Source organism: Marmota marmota, unplaced genomic scaffold (genome assembly GCF_001458135.2).
Source record: "Marmota marmota marmota unplaced genomic scaffold, marMar, whole genome shotgun sequence".
Taxonomy (NCBI): Eukaryota; Metazoa; Chordata; class Mammalia; order Rodentia; family Sciuridae; genus Marmota; species Marmota marmota.
The window spans coordinates 10,823,233-10,843,201 of record NW_026000019.1 but is presented as its reverse complement, the minus strand read 5'-3'; the positions used below and the strand labels follow the sequence as shown (position 1 = coordinate 10,843,201).

Here is a 19,969-nt window from a genome sequence, read left to right as displayed (position 1 = left end):
TGGTACCCACCCACCCACCCAAAAAAAAGATGTTCGAGATTCCCAGTCCATGTGATATTAAAGCTAAATAAAACAGAGCCTGGTTGACAGCTTCAGTAGGTGGAAATAGGACAAACCCAAGTTATGAGGCACAGATTTTGTTTAAGTCAGAAGAGCTTTCTAATAAATGAAGCTGCCCAGCAATGAAAGTGACTATAAGTGAGCTCTTTGTCATGGAAAGTATCCAATAAATGAATGAATGACCTCTCAAATCCCTTCCAACTGCAAATCTGATTATTTTCTGTTCTGTGGAGGCTGTGTCTACCCTAAGTCACCTTTAGTTCCAGTGAGAGGTTCTGTAAGGGTGAGAGAGTCAATAGGGTGAGGACAGGACCAAAATTTGGCCCCAAACCGTGGTTCTCTTGCCAGCCCTCCCAGAGGAGGAGTAGTCACCTGACAGCTGCTCTGGTCCTTCCAGCAGCAGCAGAAGCTGCCCACCCCTTCTGCAGGGAGATTAAGGGCAAAGGTTTCCCCAGCTTTCCCTGCAGGACCCACCAAGGGCTCACACCTAAATGAGGTCCTCCATCCATCGGGCACAGGCAGGTGTCTTCGCCAGTCCCTCTGTTCTGACAGTTAAGCTACCAGTGGCTACAAAAAGGAGAGTAAATTGCCCCAGCCAGGAGTCTGTCTCTCTGGTGGCTTCTGGATGCTCACTGACAACGTCCACCTATCTTCAGGTCTCTGAGATCCCAACCAGTCCGCAACATCCCTCAATGCTGAGCATCTGCCCTCCTTTGCCTCAGCTACTTCAACCCTCCACTAACACAAGCACCCAGACCCCCAAGAGTGACTGCACGCTGGACCAGGCAAGACATCACTGGCAATGACTGCCAATATTACCCCTTTGTATTCACCATTACACCATCTATGAAATGATGGGCTGTAATCTTTGTATGTGGGGCAGGAACATGGTTGGAAAACCACAGCTGTCAGAGTTTGACTAGCAGAGGATTCCTAGCTTACTGAGTGGGGTGAGCCAGCTAAGGGATTTAGAGATGAGAAAGTTGACCGAAGGGCAGGTGGACCAAGAAAACTGAGAGGAGGTGGGGAAAAGTAGGGAAAACTGGGAGACAAGCCTGTTGCCTTACGTAGAAGAACTGAATTTTCCCTCCCTAGAGTTGAGTGGGATCTTCAGAGAGCTGTTGGTGATTGCACCACAAGCTCTGCCATCTTGTCCCAAACTGCTTAGCAAAACCTACAGCCCTCAGAGCTCAGGTCTATGAATTTGTAGGGGTGCAAGAGAGCACTGGGCCCAAGGTAAGGGGTAGGCAGTTCAAGGAGATGCACATTATTCCATTTAATCCTCACAATGGCCCAGACAGGTATACTGATTTTACAGTGTGTCGGGGGAGAGAGATTATTGAACAGTTATCTGTGCAAAATCTAATCAACTACAATGTAAAAGAGGACTGGAGATCTAGATCGGTGGTAGAGCACTTGCCTAGCAGGAATAAGACCCTGAGGGTTCAGAAAAAATATTAAAAATTTAAAAATTAAATGAAATTGAAAACTTCAGTGTAAAAAAATCCATCTATTCTGACCCTGGGTCTTTGAAGTAGCACTAAGGCAAGTGTGGCTTGTTCACAGTCACCACCCAGGACCCTTCTTGATTTGCTCCCAACCTTCTCCTATTTCCTTCCAGTGGCTCCTGGTTCTGGGATGTGCCCTTCTCTTGCTCCTCTCTCTCGGTCCTCTGGACTTGCCTAGGTTTCATTGGTGGACTAGAGTCTTCTGCCTTTGCACACTCAGCTGATTTGAGCAGGCTCCCCAGAGCAGCACCAGCCTCTCTGCATCGAAACCTTGGTGCTGGCCCACTTGGTAGATGCGAGTTCCAAACGAGTCCTGACCCCCATTTCTGCATTGTCACAGCTCTTAACACACTGCTGAGGACCGCATCTCACTCAACAACAAAGCAAGACAGCATCTTCAGTAGCTTAAACTATCACCTCAAGAGTCAGAATACAGGCTGGGCATGGTGGTGGGTGCCTGAAATTTCAGTAACTTGGTAGGCTGAGGCGGGATCACAAGTTTGAGGCTAACCTAGCAATTTAGTGAGACCATCTAAAAATAAAAAGGGCTGGGGATGTAGCTCAGTGATAGAGCATCTCTGGTTCTAACACTTGGTACCACAAAAATAAATAAATAAGTAGATAGATAGATAAATAAATAAATAAATTTAAAAAGTCAGGTTCACATTACTGTCTGCCATGCACTTGCTGTGTTGCTTGACACAACTTACCTAAACTCTCTAATGATTAGTTGAATGCAGATGTTAATAGGATTGTTTTCAGGGTGAAATGAGCTAAGGAAAGGAAAGCAATTAAACCAGCAACTGGCACATAGTAGAGTTCAGTAAATATTAGCTCACTTGTGAGTTTACAGAGATTATTGAAAGGGATGAACAAGCTTGGTCCCAACACAAGCCAGAAAATGCTGCAGTGTCAGGGATGTCAGGCCAACAAGCTCCCCACTCTGCTCCCCCAAGACAAAATGAGCTTCATTAGGTGATTCCATTTCCCACAAAGGCCTCTGAGGCAGGTTCAAAAGGGAAACAGAAAAGGGGCCGAGGGTGATCTAACCGACATGTTGAATTTTCTTTTTTTCTTTCCAGGTCTCTTTAATTCCCAAATTTCAGACTATACTCCCAAGCTATTGTCATATAATAATTAAATGATGGCTTATAAACATTTCTTCTTCCTTTTTCCCACCTTCTAGGCCTTTCATGACTACAAAAGTACTTTTTTTCTCTTCGTTTCTTTAAGCAAAAGTTTTTACAAGTCACAAAAGACTGAAGTAAACAAAGTTGCATCTAAGAGAGAGATGCATTGAGTGGGGAGTAGGAGCAAGTGGGGGGAGCTACCTGAGAGCACCCTTGTAGCTGGCGAGGCCAGAAGGGAGACTGTCCTTACCTCCTCTCCAATTCCTTCCCCGCCCACTGTCAGAGCTCAGGAGGAACTCAATCCAAACCACCAAAGACCAGTCTAAACAAGCGCAGCAAAGACCGCAAATTTCACGTGGAGAAGTGAGACCTTTGAAATGAATATTCATAGCCCTATGATTTACTGGGCTAGCTGTTGGGCTTTCACATTCTCTGGGGAGTTCTTTATTCATGACATTTAAATGCAAATGATAACAAAACGCAAGACAATACACGTTGAAAAGTTGATTTAAAGCAGCAGAAGGGAAGGATTAAGAAACCAGTAAAAAAAGGTTTTATTTTAATTTTATACAGAGTTTAAAGTCAGGCCAAACAAGCCAAGAATTCCAATGGTATTACAGGGGCTAAACTTGTCACCAAACAGGATTTGTTTAATTATTTTTCTCCTCCTGTGAAGGAATGGAAGGAAAATTGTTCCCATTCTTTTGTTCACCAAAGATAGCCATGGCTACCAATCCTGACTCCTGATCAGTATGAATCCACCTAACCAAACGGATAATTCAAGCAAAAGCTCAGAAACTTGATACTTAACTCAAGTATGCCATATTGAGGGTGAATATGTGTGATTAGAAACACTGGAAATGGTTCCTAGATCCATATTCTGATTTATGAGAAAGCATGGGTGTTGGAGACCCCCATCTTGGGAACCACTGATGTAGAAACATCTCACACATTCATGGCTTTGAATGTCAAGGGATAAAGAGCTGAATGTTCCAAGTCAAGGAAGAATGGCCCATTGTGTTTAATGGAAGCCCTCCTCTGGAGGGAAGCCTGAGAGGACCCCACGATGGGAGAAAGATGGGAATGGCCATAAATCCCACATTTTAAAGGCAATGTTGATGTTAAAGTATCACAGACTGTTGACTGGAGTGGAGGCATTCTATCTGCTCAAAGATGGGAATTAGACCTTGTCCCCACGCCAGCCCCACCTGCAACCCAAACTGTCAAGCAACAATACAGGGAGGAAAAAGACCCAATCTGTTAATGGAGAAAAGACAGAAAGAGAAGCAATTATATACCAGTGAAAAGGGTCTCCCCTGGAAACATGAGATGTCTGGGATTTGCTTCAAAATAATACAGGAAAGGAGTCAGAGAGTGCGCAGGGGAATCAATAAATCAAGATTGATAACGAACTGATAATTAATGAAGTTGGGTGACAGGTACATTGGGGTTCATTGGGTCATTCTGTTTACTTTTGCATTTGTTTGGGATTTTCCATAAGAAAAATGACTTTTTTTTTTTTGAAGATTCCACCAGCACAATTTAAATGTGACACTGCCCACTTCTGCTGGGACAAAGTAACCATTGCAGAAAACAAGGGTATTTTTTCCACTCTCACGGGAATCCTGGAATAGGGCAATATTCACAGGATGGTGGTGAGGGAAGGAGCTACATACAAAATCAGAACTCTTCAAAACTGAGTACAATGGTCAGTGGTACAGTGCTTGCCAAGCATGCGTGAGGCACTGGGTTCGATCCTCAGCACCACATAAAAATAAAATAAAGGGGGCTGGGGTTACAGCTTAGTTGGTAGAGTGCTTGCCTTGCATATAGAAGGCCCTGGGTTCAATCCCCAGCACCACAAAAATAAATTAATTAATTAATTTTAAAAAATAAAATAAAGGTATTGTGTCCGCCTACAATTAAAAATATATTTTCAAAAAACATACAGCCCAATCAATTGTGGTGCGTGTGCCTATAATCTCAGGTACTCCAAAGACTGAGGCAGAAGGATCACAAATTTGAGGCCAGCCTGGGAAATGTATATAGATCCTGTCTCAAAATAAAATTTTAAGAAAGACAAGGGGATCTAGTTCAGAGATAGAGCACTTGCTTAGCATGCACTAAGCCCTATGTTCAATCCCTAGGACTGGGGGGGAAAAAAACAACAACAATGAAATATCAAGAAATTTGATTCTGTAATCAAATTTTATTCCAGAATCTAGAAACTCCTTGTCTAGGAACCTGCAGAGTTTCTTTCTTTTTTCAAAGGCAGGATGTCATTCCTAGTGTGTGGTTGACATCTCATACAATTAAGCATGTGCTCTGACCTGCAAAGTTCCAAAGGCAGCACATCTTGACAATATAGCAGTTAGATTTTTAAAAAATAAATTGGACTAGTTTAGCAGTTCAATCTGCCAAATTGACCAATTATTCACAGTGTCAGGACATTTTATGCAGGTAGTCATAGCTTACCTTACCTGATTCAAGTAGAAAGAGAGACACAGCACCAATAAAGGGAATAAACACTACATTAAATTCAGTAATTCAGAGTGCATCAGACCACATCAATACTGCATCGTGAATTAAACATAAGAGGGATAAAGACAATGAGGATATGTTCGAAGATGACAGGGTGCTGTGAAGAAATGGTAACGCATGTCCAGCTGAAGGAAACCTAAAGATTGACCAGGAAGATGGAGTTAGCTGTGTTGACTATTTGTCTCCCAAGTACAAGACAAAGAGACCTGCTCCCTGGATCTCCAAGGAAAGAACTAAGGCCAATGCATGAAAGTCTCAGGAAACCCAGTGTCCGTCCAAAAGAAGCAACAATTATGAAAAACACAACTGTGCCAAGTTCTCCTTGGCTGCTTTGAAAAATAGTACATCCCCTCTATGTCAGGCAGAAATTGAACAGACACTGTGCAGATGTTTTACAGAGGATTTCAGGACTGGATGAATATCAGCATGATTTTTGAAATCTCCTTCAAATGGAGATTCTGGGATTTCTGAAAATGAAAACTTAAAATTGACAAGCCAAGAATGTTTATCTTGTTTGTTTGTTCTTAGTAAATATTTTCAAAGTGGGTACCATGTACATAAAATCTTTTTAAAACTGTGAATATACAAAAGAGAAAATTCAACTCCTCTGCCACCTCAAACCTACTTCCACCTCACTGAGAAGCCATTTCTAGATGTACCATGCATCTGACTAAAACCTCCAGTGGACAGTGTTAGGATTCAATTCCTGCCAAGTTGCATACTTAATAGCTCCCCAACATGACTTGCAGATTCCCACTGTGACCACCATACTTGTGAAGACTCTACTCAGGGAGGGGGTTCCAGCTTAGCAAGCTCTAACTTTCCTATCTGAAGGCAAGAATTATCTCACCTTTAAAGTCCCTGAATCATTGGCACCTTGTATTTGTTATCTGTCTTGTTTTCTGAGCCTGTCTTACATGAATCTCTGTTTTCCAAATACTTGACTTTTTTCTAGTTACCTATTTTGCCTTGGTGTTGCAATTCTGAATGTTCCTAACAGTTTAATAATTCATTCATTTGCTAAATATTTATAGTATCTTCCATGTGCTTAGAGCACTGTGCTAGGCACCTTGGGAGATATTAAAAAGTCAAAAGATCCTGGCAAGGGACTAAGTCCGAGAGGGACTATGAAGCCTGGACACAAATAGCTACGACTCTTGGCACAGTGTGCTAAGTGCTATATCAGAGGTACAAACCAAGTGCTATCAAAGTTCCAAAGGAGGTGAGAGGTTGCAGAAAAACTGGATGTGACTGCAAGAGCCGCCTATAAAAGCCTTATGCAAATGGTGTGCTAGGTTTTTCAAATTCTCAAACACAAGGTATATAAAATAGTAAATTTTTAAAAAAAGAGGTAGTGGAGAATCAAGAAAAGGATGGGGAAGTATACCTAATGTTTAATAGCAGATAAATGTCCAACATTAGCCAGAGGGGCTAATCAACTTCCAGTGTAAACCAAACGCCAGAAAATTATCCCCATTGTGAACATGATCATTTACCCAGTCAGCCAGAAAAATGACACTCACGAAATTGAAACTACATTTGCTGCTTAAATGAGTCTTTTTAGAGATTAGTTTAGACTGAAAATTGCTCATTAAAGAGTTTGTCCATATAATGGACTTCTACTGCACTTCCTATGTTGAGAACCCTTGATTCACTTTCATTCCAACTCCCGGGGCTAGGTTCTATCAAGGGTGGGCAAACTTTTTCTGTAAATGTCCAGTGCTTGCCTACCATGTGGGAGGCACTGGGTTCGGTTCTCAGCACCAATATATAACTAAATAAATTAAATGAAGGTCCATCAACAACTAAAAAACTTTTTATAAAAAATGTCCAGTAGTAAATATTTTAGATTTTGCTGTTTATAAGGACTATGAAGCATGGACACAAATAGTTCTTTTGCAAGTACTCAAACATGCTATTTTAGTACAAAAACAGCCATAAGTAATACACACGTGAATGTGTATTGGCTATATGCCAATAAAACTTTATTTATGAACAATAAAATTTTAATTTCATAAAGTATTCATGCATCACAAAATATTCTTCTTTTACATTTTTTTTTGACTATTTAAAAATGTAAAAGCTATTCTGAGGTTTCATGCCTTACAAAGACAGGTGGCTGCATTGGGCCACAGGCCACAGATTGTTAGCTCCTCAGTTATATTGGTTTACAGATGGGGGTCCAAGAGACTAAATGTATTCACAAACCAATTCAGTTACTAGTTTCCATATAAAGAGAAAAAAATGAATAGGACAAACTGAAATATTTACCCACTGTTTATCCACATTGTTCACAGCATGGAAAAATCATATATTACCTATCAACTTTGATTCCCTGGGTCATAACATGTAAATAACTTTCAAATGCTGCTTAGAAAGATTGGTTCATGATAAATAAAGTAATTACTGGATTTATATTTACAAAATCATTCTTTCTTCATTTTAATTTGTAATCAATAACAATCTTTAATTCCTTAAAAATTGCCTTGTTTTAAAATTTTCTAATTATTTTTTTTCTGTACTGGGAATTTAAACCAAGGACTTTGTCCATTCCAGGTAAGCTCTCTACCACTAAGCTATGTTCCCAGTCCTTTATTTAATTTTTATTTTTGAGACAGGATCTTGCTACGTTTCCCAGGCTGGCCTCAAACTTGAGATCCAATTGCCTTAGCCTCCTGTAAATTATAGGCATGCGCCATCACGCCCCGCAAAAATTGCCTATTTTAAAGCACTTGTAGTTCACATGATGAGTCACATGCTGCTAAGTATTATAGGCCCATAACTATTTCAAAAATAGTATGAATAGTTATTGATATAGTTTCATCTCAATGCTCCATGAAATGAACATCCCACCTCTTAATGAGTACCAAGATGAAGGGTTAGAAAAATGTTGAGGAATAAAGCATTGTGAAGCCCAACTCTCATTGGAATGTCACTTATTTGAGTTTTTATAACGATATTGTAATAATTCAAAAAGTCATGAAAAACCATAGTTTTATAGCAAGATTAGAAATATATATCTTTTTCAAAATCTCTAGAATTAGAACTAAAACAAGTATCAAAGGAAAGGGTCTCCGTTGTACTTAGTTTTCAGACAATTTAGCTTATGGAAAAGAAATCAGGCACGCACATCCAAATTTTACAAAATCACAGAAGATAGAATTAGGGTGAAGTGAGTTCGCCAAGTCTGAGAAGACTCAAACAACAGGAGCCATCCACTGAAGCACAAGAGGAGGCAAGTTTAGAATCCAGGAGAGAAGCGCTTCTCATGTGGGATCCTTGGTTTTTTGTTTGTTTGTTTGTTTGTTCTTGGTGTTTTGGGGAGATATATAGCACTATATTTTACCTATTTATTCCATTAGTAGAGATGGCTTATACAATGTACAGTGGTTCCATTTCAGAAAATAAATTAGATTCATTTCAAAGGATGATACAGAAATAATAACTTTTAAGATGTTTAGATAATATCACAGGGGCATATCCCTAGTAAAGTGCTAATGGAAGGAATGTTGACATTCTGGGTGGCAGCCCAACATCTGCCACATCCTGTCATCCTTCCAGGGCTCACTATAAGTGCCAGGCAGAATCTGACCCCCTTGATACGGCCTTCTCCCAACCTGTTTTCTGCCCTCCCCTCTGCCCACCCATATACACTCCAGGTTTGTAACCAACTCCTGGGAAGTTCTCAATATGTCACGATATGAGGGGCTCCACATTTATCCTGCTCTCAGCCCAGAATGCCATCTTCATCCATTATATGGGCAGCTCTGACTTTCAAGTTCATGCTTTCACTAATAACTACTCTGAAGGCCCTTTCCCCATGTCCAGAGTGACAGCTTCCTCCTCTATGTGTCAGTTTACCTCGTTCTCACCTGCTTCATTATACCAGTCACCTGAACTTCTGTGTTTAGTGCAAGATCTAGAGATCATCCCCTGAGACATAGGAAAGAATGTCATTACTTTTATTAATGTGCCAGGGCACATTCAAAAAACTCAATAAAATGTATTGAATGAATTAACAGCCACCGAATCCTCTTGTGACTCTACCCTGTGCCACTAGTCTCCTGGGGTCTTGAGGTAAGGATGGTAGGTGATGTTGAGATTTCATTCATTCACTCATTCAACAAACATATAATCAAGCACCCACTCTGTGCCAGGTGCTGTTCCAGGAGCCTGAGATGCATTTGTCAGCCGACTAAACAAAGACCTCTGTGTGCGAGGAGCTCAATTCTCACTGAGGAGACAGACATTAAATAAGTATGACAAACAGGGAAATAACATATTTGTAAAGAGGTGATAGAGTTAAGGGAAAAGAGACATAAGCCAAGCAGGGTCGGGGACTGGGAGTGTGCAAGGTGCAATTAAAATTCTGCAATGGGTAGAGTATGACCCACCCAGTGGAAGAGGAGAAGGATGTTACAGTGGAGCAAAGACTTAGAGGATACTGAATTAGACTTGGGGCGCAGGCATTCCAGGCAGAGGGAACATTAAGTTCAAAGAAAGGCTGAAGCAAGATCAGTGAGGGTGGCTAAAAATGAGGTAGAAGAGATATGGGGAAGGTGGCAGATCAAGGAAGCCTGGAGGTCATTAGGATGACTTTGATTCTTACTCTAAGCAAGAGGAGGAGCCATGGAGGATTTTGAGCAAAGAAGCAATATGACCTCATTTACATTTTAACTTTTTTTTTTTAAGCAGCAAAGAGGTGTTTATTGCGAGCTAGCTCGGTCCTCCACATGCACGCGTAGCAACTGGTGACACTGAGAGGCCTCACTTACATTTTAAAGGATTGATCTGATTATTTGTTAACAAGTGAGTATTGAGGGCTGGGGATATAGCTCAGTTGGTAGAGTGCTTGCCTGGCATGCAAAAGGCCCTGGGTTCAATCCCCAGAACCACATACAAAAAAGAATTGAGTATTAAGTCCAATGGTAAAGGAAGGGAGAGCAGTTTAAGATCCAGATGGAGCTGGGCATGGTATGCACGCTTTTAATCCCAGCGATTTTTGGTGCTCTCAACAAAACACTCCTCAGTTGTGGTGGTGGGTGTCTGTAGTAACAACTTCTCAGAAATCTGAAGCAGGAGGATCACACGCCAGCCTTGGCAATTTAACAAGACCCTGTCTCCAATTTTTTTTTTTTTTTGAGAGAGAGAGAGAGAATTTTTAATATTTATTTTTTAGTTTTCGGTGGACACAACATCTTTGTTTATGTGGTGTTGAAGATCGAACCCGGGCCGCACGCATGCCAGGCGAGCGTGCTACTGCTTGAGCCACATCCCCAGCCCCCTGTCTCCAATTTTTTAAGAAATGAAAATTAAGGGGCTGGAGTTGTGGCTCAGTGGTAAAACGCTTGCCTGGCGTGTGTGAGGCCCTGCATTCCAGCCTCAGCACCACATATAAAAAAACAAATAAATAAATAATCCATTGACAACTTAAAAGAAAAAATTTTTTTTAAAAAAAGGGAAAATTAGAAGGGTTGGAGATGTAGCACTGTAGTAAAGTACCTCTGGATTCAATTCCCAATTTAAAAAAAGAAAAAGTTTACTGCTATAATTTGGATGAAGATAACAGTGGCTTTTCCAGCATTGTAGAGATGGAGAGAAATGGTTGATCCTGGTTATATTTTGAAGATAGGTCCCCAAACATTTGCTGGCATAGACAGAGGTGAAAAAGTGGGAAGAAGTAAGCATTAGTTCAAGATCTTTGGCCTAAGCATTTGGAAGAAATGAAAAGCTATGAGCATTCAGCTTTATCCAGGGGCATACTTATGTTCCTATTGTCTGGTAAGCATTAAATGAGGCCCACGGATGGCAGCATGGCTACAGGATGCAGGAGACAGTGAAGCAGAAGAGTGATTTGGGGCTGCAACCGCTCACCACTCCCAGGACTGGCCTCTGAGTCTGGTTCCCTCCTTCCCTCCTCCTTTTAACCCTTGTCTCCAGAAGTATAAGAATTTTCTGGGTTGGCTTACTTGTCTAAGACTGAAGAAAAATATGTGATACATAATTTACTAGAAAACAGTTGAGTGGTAGTAGGATTTTTTAAAAGCTCATATAAGATAGCTCCGTTATTAGGGTGATAAGGGGAAGATGCTGCTGGTGGTAGTGGTTATAGCATTTGCCTTTGCTGCAGAGTTCATAAATCATGGAGATATAAAATACAAAAGGAGGGAGCCAATGTCAGGAGAATGGCCTTGGTCGCACCATGTAAGCTGTTGAAACATCTTTTAAAGCTAAAATACTTCTGAGGCTAGCTGCCAAACTGTACCCAAAAAAAGTAAATGCATTCCGCGCAATTGAATGCTTATAATTGGAATATCTCTGGCAATGGAAAACTTCTCTCCTGTGAACTGATGCTGCATTTACATATATTGAGATATGGAGCATATCCATAGTTACATAATTCTCTGTAAAAATGAACTTCTGTACCCTAGGTCTTAGTTTGTAAAATCTTAGAGAATTACTCTAAATATCTTCAGTTAAACAAAAATTTTGTGTACTGAGGAGTGTAAAAAAAAAATACCGAAAAATTTCCAATGCATTCCTTTATGTATTTATGATCTTTTTTGAGCAATTAAGCATGGTATGTGAACTCTAAAATTGAAGGAGAACTGTACTGGGAAGAGTATTTTACAGTATCACAAAGATTAATTAAGCAATGACCACATATAGAACATTGTATGGGTGGCTCTGAGAACAAAGATATTATAAAATTTAGACTTGAATCTTAGGACTACATGTGTAGCTCAGTGGTAAAGCACTGGCCTAGCAGTGTGGAGATGGGGTGAGGTCACATACACGGACTGACTTGAATCTTTTCAAAGAAACATTTTCAAAATTGTGTTTTCATCATTCTTTTTTCCAGTCATGCACAGACTATTTCCACAACTCCTGGCTATCAATAGAAAAATAACTATGTGTAAGTTTATATGTGTATATATACATGTACACACACACACACACACATCCACATTCCATCTAGTTTTATATTTTCCTCTCATCCTCTCATGTCTGAGGGTATCTTAGAAACAGAGAGGTTCAAACTTGAGTGTTGGCAGGTTATGCTTTTTAGTTTGCTTCCACACTTTAGGCTGTTCATTTGAGTTGGTCTAACATTGGAAACTTGTGTATAAATGTTTCTGTGAGATTCATAACATTTCAAAGGATGTTCCTACCAAAGAAGAACTCAAACTGTTTCCTTTTTTTGACACATAATAATTGTACATATTGATGGTGTACAGCATGATAATTCAATGCATGTACATAATGTATGATGATTAAATCAAGGTAGTTAGCATTTCTCTCTTCAACATTCATCATTTCTTTGCAGTAGGAAGCATCAATCTATTTCTTAAAAAGCATATGAAATTAGGTACATAGCACAGCATATAATCCCAGCTACTCAGGAGGCCAGGCAGGAAGATTGCAAATTTGAGACCAGTCTGGGCAATTTAGCAAGGTCTTGTCTCAAAAATAAAATAAAATTAGGCTGGGGTTGTAGCTCAGTAGTGGAACCACTTGGCTAGCATATGCGAGGCCCTGGGTTCAATCCTCAATAGCGTGTGTGTGTGTGTGTGTGTGTGTGTGTGTGTGTGTTTGAGTCTCTTAATTCTAAACTGAAAAACTTCGATATGTAGAATGATATCAAATAAAATAAAAAGAGAAGAGAAACTGAAAATAAATAGTTCTTCATTTTGAAACTTAAAACATCAATCTTCTTGGTTATATCCTGTTTCTTAGTTTGGGATGAACCCTAGAGGGGAGATTTGCTTCTGTCAACATGAGGTTCAGTCAGTGAATTCAACAGAAGCAAATCAAGCAAATCTGTCTGTGTAAACAAAAATATCAACATTTCCCTTTTCGGTCCATTCTTCTGTGTCATAAGCAGACACAGCTACTGTCAGGGAAACTACCACAAGTGATCCACATGCCTCCCTTGGTGGACAATCCACTTAACAACAAGTGAGGTAGATTCCAAAACATCTACCTGAGCATATTATTGCAGCCATCATCTCAGTGACAAGTAAGTTTTGGATGGGCTGTGTGAACTCTATCTACTCTGGCCAACTCCCCAACCTCAATGTTAAAAATTATGATCTTGATTCTCTCTCCCATTTCATACTAAAAACAAACCAAAAAAATCCATTCTTTTATCTTTCAATTTTCATATTTTTAGTGAACTTCAATGTCTTTCTTGTGTGAAGAACTTTAATTCAACAGGAGCCTACTGGGAGCTTTTATTATAAGACCCGATATCTCTGGCTACAAAGAGACTGAATTTAGGAATTTTCTTCTTTTGCATCAGTGCTTGGTTAGAACATGTATTTCCAAATTTTTAGAATTTAAAAAATATGAGTTTTTCACTTTTACTATCAACCAAACTCCTCTAGAGTTTTTTATTTATCTACCTTGAACAGAAACATACAAATTTCACTCTGTACTCTGAATACCACCAAAAAAAGCTGGGTGACCATTTTCTCTGTCTTAAACCTGTGTTGCTGAGATATCTACCTAAGTGGTCATCACATTTTTACCCTTAATTAACCTACATTCAAAATCCAATTAAATCTTAATTTTAAAAATATGCCTATTTTACTCCTTTAGTTAAAAAACAATGTGATGTCTTATCAATATCTTCAGGATAAAGTCTGAGTACTTTAACATGACTTATAAGCCTTCATAATTGATCAGACTCCCACCTACTTCTCTAGTCTTACCTCGAGCCATCCTGAACTTTTCTTTGTTCTGTCATACCACACATGACTCCCTGTTTCATCATACCAGCCCTTGAACGAGGCTCATTCCTCTGTTTAGCACAAGATACTATACATTTATTTATTTTCTATTTATTCAACAACCATTGGGGGAGCCTATTTCATACTAGTTACTAGGAAATGTACCAATGATGAAACCAGGCAAAAGCTCATGTGTGAGACAGTGCAAGAAGTTTCAGAGGATTGTTTCAGGCATTGTTTCTGACCCTGTAGAGATTAAGCTCTAGCATGGAAAACAGTCATAAAACATGAGCTGAGACTCACAGCATGGGAAAAATATAAAGTGACGTGGGCGCAAATGTCAGGGTAGTTAAACTTAATGTAGGGGTCAGTGGAGGTTCTCTGAGAAACTACTGGTGAAGCTAAAATCTAAAGGTGAACAGCTGAAGATATAGCTCAGTTGGTAGAGTGCTTGCCTCATAATATAGGCCCCGGCACACACACACACACACAATTATACAGGATGGAGGTAGTGCCACTTATTGAGATGTAAAATAAGAGAAAATGTTCGGAGAAATAAAGGTGAACAGGTGTTAGCTGAGGTAGCAGGGAGTGGGGAGGAAGTATGGATAGAAGGGATGTTAAATAGAAAGCATGAGCATATTAAGAAGTCTTTTCTTGCTATAAATATGAGACTGGGAACAGATATCTTCGTTGAACATATTTTGTTGGGGGCCTGTGTTGTCAAGGAAAAAATTGTAAAGTTCCCATTACCCTTTGCTGACAGCTGAATTCAGATGGCTCCTCTCCTCAAGTGTTGGTGAATCTCAATATCATTCTTGCCATTATAGGGGAATAAAGAAAGGGGATCATAGATGAGAGTCTACATATCCTGAACTGGTTCTTTCCTGATTTTTGCTTATAACCTTGACCAAATGACTTATGTCTGTATTTCTGCTCTGCCATGTGTAAAAGGGGATGATAATGTTATCCAGTTTATCTCTTAAGGTAGGAGCAAATGAGATAGTGGTATAAAAGTTTAAAGTATAATACTGTGCTTTAATGTTTTACATACGCATTTCAAGCATATTTAACACTTTATTGATTTCTAACAGCTCTCTATATATCAGTAGCAACTCAAATTCATTTTTCTTACAATTTCTAACTATAGCAACAGCAACAAGTAGAGAGCCCTCTTCATTACCCTTTAAGAGGAGCAGGATTTGATAGTGTGTCTTTTCAATGGATTCAACAGTTCAAAGTAAGTATATTTTGAAACAGAAACATTGGAAAATCCAGTTATTTTGCAAAATCATTAACAAACAGGGTATATTTCTGCTGTGATTAATTCCCCTAATTCTAGTTTTTATGGTCAAACCAATCTATTAGTCCTTTTTTACTCTTGTATTTAAACTTGTTGACTTCCCAGTGGTGAATTTATTGACAAATACAGCAATAAAAATGTTTGGTGTAAGTTCTTAGTTTTTAAGTATGTAGAAGTTACACTTTAATATGGTACAGATTATACTTTAGCATATCTTTCTTTAAAGTTGTAAAAACTAAGAATTTACATTAAAAAATCAACATCTAGGGCTGGGATTGTGGCTCAGTGGTAGAGCGCTCACCTAGCACGGGTGGGACCGGGGTTCGATTCTCAGCTCCTCATAAAAATAAAGGCATTGTGTTGTGTCCATCTACAAAAAAGATTCTCTCTCTCTCTCTCTCTCTCTCTCTCTCTCTCTCCTTTAAAAAAAACCATATAAAAAATCAACATCTAGCTTCACATTATCTTCTTATGAAATGAGGCAAACCCTTAAAATATGATAGCAGTAGTTTATAGGTTTACTTTACCCAAAACTCATCCCTGAAAACATTTTAGTTACAGTTGAGTCTGGAGGTGTCAAATATCTCTATCACATTTTTCCTATATAATTCTGTAGTCACAAATAGAAGAAATAATATCAACACCCCTTTCTCTTTCAGAGTAAAAGGAAAGCTCATTCGAAAATGTACGGAGAATTGTACAAAGGCTACTTTACAGAGATGAAGCATGAATCTAGTTCTAAATGCCACTCTTTTGTTTGTATTCTTTCTCTTTTTTCCCTTGGTATATAATTGGATTTTAAAAGATGGGCTCTAATAAAGGTATCTAATTTCAAAGTCCTGTTTGGCCACCTATTTTTAAAAATTTTGTTACAAATTTCAATCACCTCAAAGAAAGTTTGATAATTTACTTGCATTAAATATTTCTGCGTTTTGAAGTAGAAAATATTTCAAAACATTTCAAAGAAGGAAATAGTTCATGGATAATTTCTTTCTTTAAAGATGGGAAAAAGCTATTAAGGAGATGCATATTTAGGAACCCATGTGGTTGATGGTCAATTTCATTCTAATCTGTTAGTATATGTTTGAAGGAAATAAAGTATTTGTGGGATTAGCAGTCAGTAAACTCGTGAGCATTCCTTCTGCCTTTCATGCAGTACAGAGGCCTCTACAAGAAGGACCAGGAATGTGGGGTTCAAGACAACTCTGTTACCTGTTCTCCATGTGGATTCATGAAAGTCACTTAACTTCTGATATCAGTTTCTCATGGATGGAGATAATGATGCCTTTCTTATAAAGTTCTTATAGGAATAAGTAACATAACAGATGTAAAAAAGCTTTGTTAACCAGAAACTGCTCTACAAAAATGAATTGTGGCTCAGTAGTAGAGCACTTGCCTAGCATGTGTAAAGCCCTGGGTTCAAACCTCAGCACCACATAAAATAAATCAATAATAATAATAATAATAAACACAGTAGCTGTAATAAATTTTAAAAAGTGAATGTCAAAATTTACTAAGAGTTCAAAGATCCCAATAAGAGATTTTACCCCATATACTTAAATATCTATTTTGTCTTCTTGTTTTTGCTTTTCACATGTTTGTGAGCTAAATCCTTAATTAGGTAATAATTAAAGTCATAGAAAGCACATCACATCTTTTTTCTGGGTGGCTCTTTGAATTGCCCTTAATTAATGGGCAACTTTGTTGACAGATATTCTTGCCTGGTCCTCCTGCTGATACCAACTAAATAATCACCATAGTCAAAAGTCTCCTTTGGTCTATTCTGTTGCAATCTGCACCTATTTTCACATATTCTAGTTTCAAAGCTCATGGCAGCTCAGCATCTCCCTAACAAAAGCCTTTATCACTGCTATCAAATTCTCTTCAGCTGCAGGACAGAGTCTCTAGTTCTCCCTCTAAATCTCAGTCCCTTTTCTGATCTAAAACAAGCAGAATTAACCACATCCTTAGCTCCAAGAAGAAAGGAGGAACACCCTCTGGCCCACTAGATTCCTAGAGCCGAGGAAAGCTTACCCTTACCTGATCAAGGGAAAAGCATAAAGATAATCAAAATAAAATGGCTAGAAGAAATATGGACAGAGAGGTAAAGGAGGCTAAGTGGAAGACCAGAATCAAAAGAAAGTGAAAGTAGAGTGTTCCTAGGACACCGATACCCTTTAGAAGACTGGTGAGGATGCTCTGATCTACCCTGATGCTGGAACAAAAGCTTTTATTTAACAGACAAGTTGGCATTAGTTCCAAATAAAACTCTTTTAAAAGCTGAAGGAATAGCGAGGAAGGGATGGCTACTTCTCTCTCAGGTTCCCTCCTTGGATCATGTAAAAATGCCTACCAGATCTGCCCTCTGCTTCAAAGTAGTCTTATACTCTTTTCATGGGGTTTTTGAAAAGCGGCCCCAGTTCGGCACACCTTTCAGTTTTAGAGGCAAGAGTATTTTTAGCCTAAATCGCCTCGCGGGGTCTTTACAGATACGGATTTACAGATACGATCCGGCTTTCATCAAACAGCCCTAAGAAATCTCTCGCAATTCTCAGACTCGGGTGAACACGTGTGCCCGCAGCCAGCTTGTCGCGCCCTGCGTTTCAGCACCGCCGCCTCTGGAGAGCGCCTTACGCAAGGGCCGGGTGAGGGCCGCCCACCAGGTCCCATCCATTTCCAGTGCACTCACTCTTGCTTACTCCTTATTTCCGTGAGTCCCTGGAAAAAGCACACCCAACTTCTAACTTCTCCTCAATTTCAAGTTCGCGTCCCTCCCTTAGGATCTAAAAGCGCACACCCTGCCCCTTTGGGTCCTACTGGAGCAGCAGCTAAGCCGCGTGGTTTCCCCACCGGTGGCGAGAGGCATCGATCGATCACCTTTCCCCTGTCTCTGCGGGACCTTAAACCAGCAGCCAGAAGCCCCGGCTCGCTCTCTCCCTCTCCACGCCCCAAAGCCTCTAAGAAACAAACGCGCGATGGTGCGCCCCCATCTCACCACTCACGCGCACATACGTACACACACACACACACACATTCATACATACACTCGCACGCCGCGAGCCTTTCGCGTGCCATCGCTGCCTTGGGCAGAGCCTCGGCCAACTTGGGCCCGGATCTGTCAACACCAACTCGCAGACGGCCTCCCGCAGAGGCCGCCCCGCCCCCTCCCCTTCCTAGGCATCGGGTACACGTAGTCAAATCTTCGCAGGCCAGCAACACCTCCACCCTGCGCCCCATTCAGTATCCGCCTCGCGCTAGCAATACCCGGTCCACAATCCCCAAACATTCGCCTCTGGGCCGCCCCACCATTCAGACCCTATATTAATCTCATCATTCAGACCCTATCTTAATCTCGTCATTCAGACCCTATATTAATCTCATCATTCAGACCCTATATTCATCTCCTTGAAGCCCCAGTCCCTGTCGCTGGTGTCATGTGCGAGTGTGCTTGTGTCCATATTTAACTCCTTCGAGCTTTCTGCCCATCCTAAACAAACAGCACGTTATCTCCAACCCTCTCATCCCTTCTCCGCGCCCCATCCTCTGTCCCCATTCGGATCTTCGCCCGCCAAGAAGTCAAACCACCGCACCGCGGCACTCCAATTCTCCAACCTAGAACCCCCGCCCGACCCCAAAAGACACTCACCTCCAGCCCCTCCCCTCCCCCACCCTCTAGCCCCCTGCGAGACGGTCTGGCCCCGAGCAAGCGAAGTCTGGGAAATGCAGTCTACGTCCCCTCCTTGGAGCCAGGAATAGGTGACTGACCTAGCACTAGCCAGATCAGCCGGCGCACCCCTCTGGAGCGGCACACGCCTTGCAGTTCAGCCGCCCAGGAAAACACAGGTGCCGGCGAAAGGAGGAGAGCGGAAGCCGCCTCCGGGTAGGCGGGAGGACTCACCGAACATCTGAATGTGCCCTTTGGTGATGGGATTGAAGCTGCCGCAGGCCAGCAAGATAACGTGGGTCTTGGTGGTTTCGGTCATGGTGCGGCTAGGTCCCTCTCCCTGGTCTAGGGGTTGGTTGCCTCTCTTTTTGTGTCTCGATCTGTCTGCAGAGGGAGAAAGGAAGGCGAGGCTCCGGCGGTGGATGCTGTGGACTCCAAGGAGCCGCTCCAGACGCAAACCGCGTCACTCCCAGCCTCCCCTTAACGCTTGCAGCTCCGGCGAGATGCGAGTCTGCTTTTGTATTGCTCTCCGCTGTCTATCCTCAGTTCTTCTCTTTCTTTTCCAGCCTCTTTCGTATCTCTGGTTCTGATGCCCCTCCCTACCCTTTCTTTCCTCCTCACCCCACTTAACTCCATCACTGTGTTCCTTAGAGTTTATCTACAAGGAAGGCTTGCTACTCAAGCCCAGAACCATGGATACTTAAAGCATGGTGTGAGCTCTATATTTAATGATTATGAACTAGCGAATTGGCTCCATATCTTTACCTAGTGTTTATCAAGAAATAGGGAGGAACATGAACCTCTTCCCCTGCTACATCAGCCCGTTTTGTGCAGGTTGCCACAACCCCATCAGTTTGAGAGAATATGTAGAGTTGCTATATCTGTATTAGAAAACTATTAGGATCCTACATATGATATTGAGACAAAGATTTACCATTCAATGAATGTTTCTTGAGAGCTCACTGTGTATTATGTGCTATTTTGAATCCTGATGATAAAGCAAAGCCCACTTCCTTACTGAGTTTATATTA

At 40.9% G+C, this 19,969-nt stretch overlaps 1 protein-coding gene and 1 non-coding gene across 2 annotated transcripts in view; one reads left to right on the top strand and one right to left on the bottom strand.

The window, feature by feature from the left end:
• Positions 1-19,492, bottom strand: part of Nmnat2 (nicotinamide nucleotide adenylyltransferase 2) — a 143,429-nt gene extending 123,937 nt beyond the window's left edge. The window contains exon 1 of the mRNA XM_048809861.1: positions 19,173-19,492. Within this exon, the coding sequence (XP_048665818.1) occupies positions 19,173-19,257 (85 nt within the window). The 5' untranslated portion in view covers positions 19,258-19,492. The remainder of the gene's footprint in view (positions 1-19,172) is intronic.
• On the top strand, positions 10,064-10,137 carry Trnaa-ggc. Its single transcript has one exon. It is a non-coding gene; the product is annotated as a tRNA-Ala (tRNA).
• Positions 19,493-19,969: the final 477 nt, after the last annotated feature.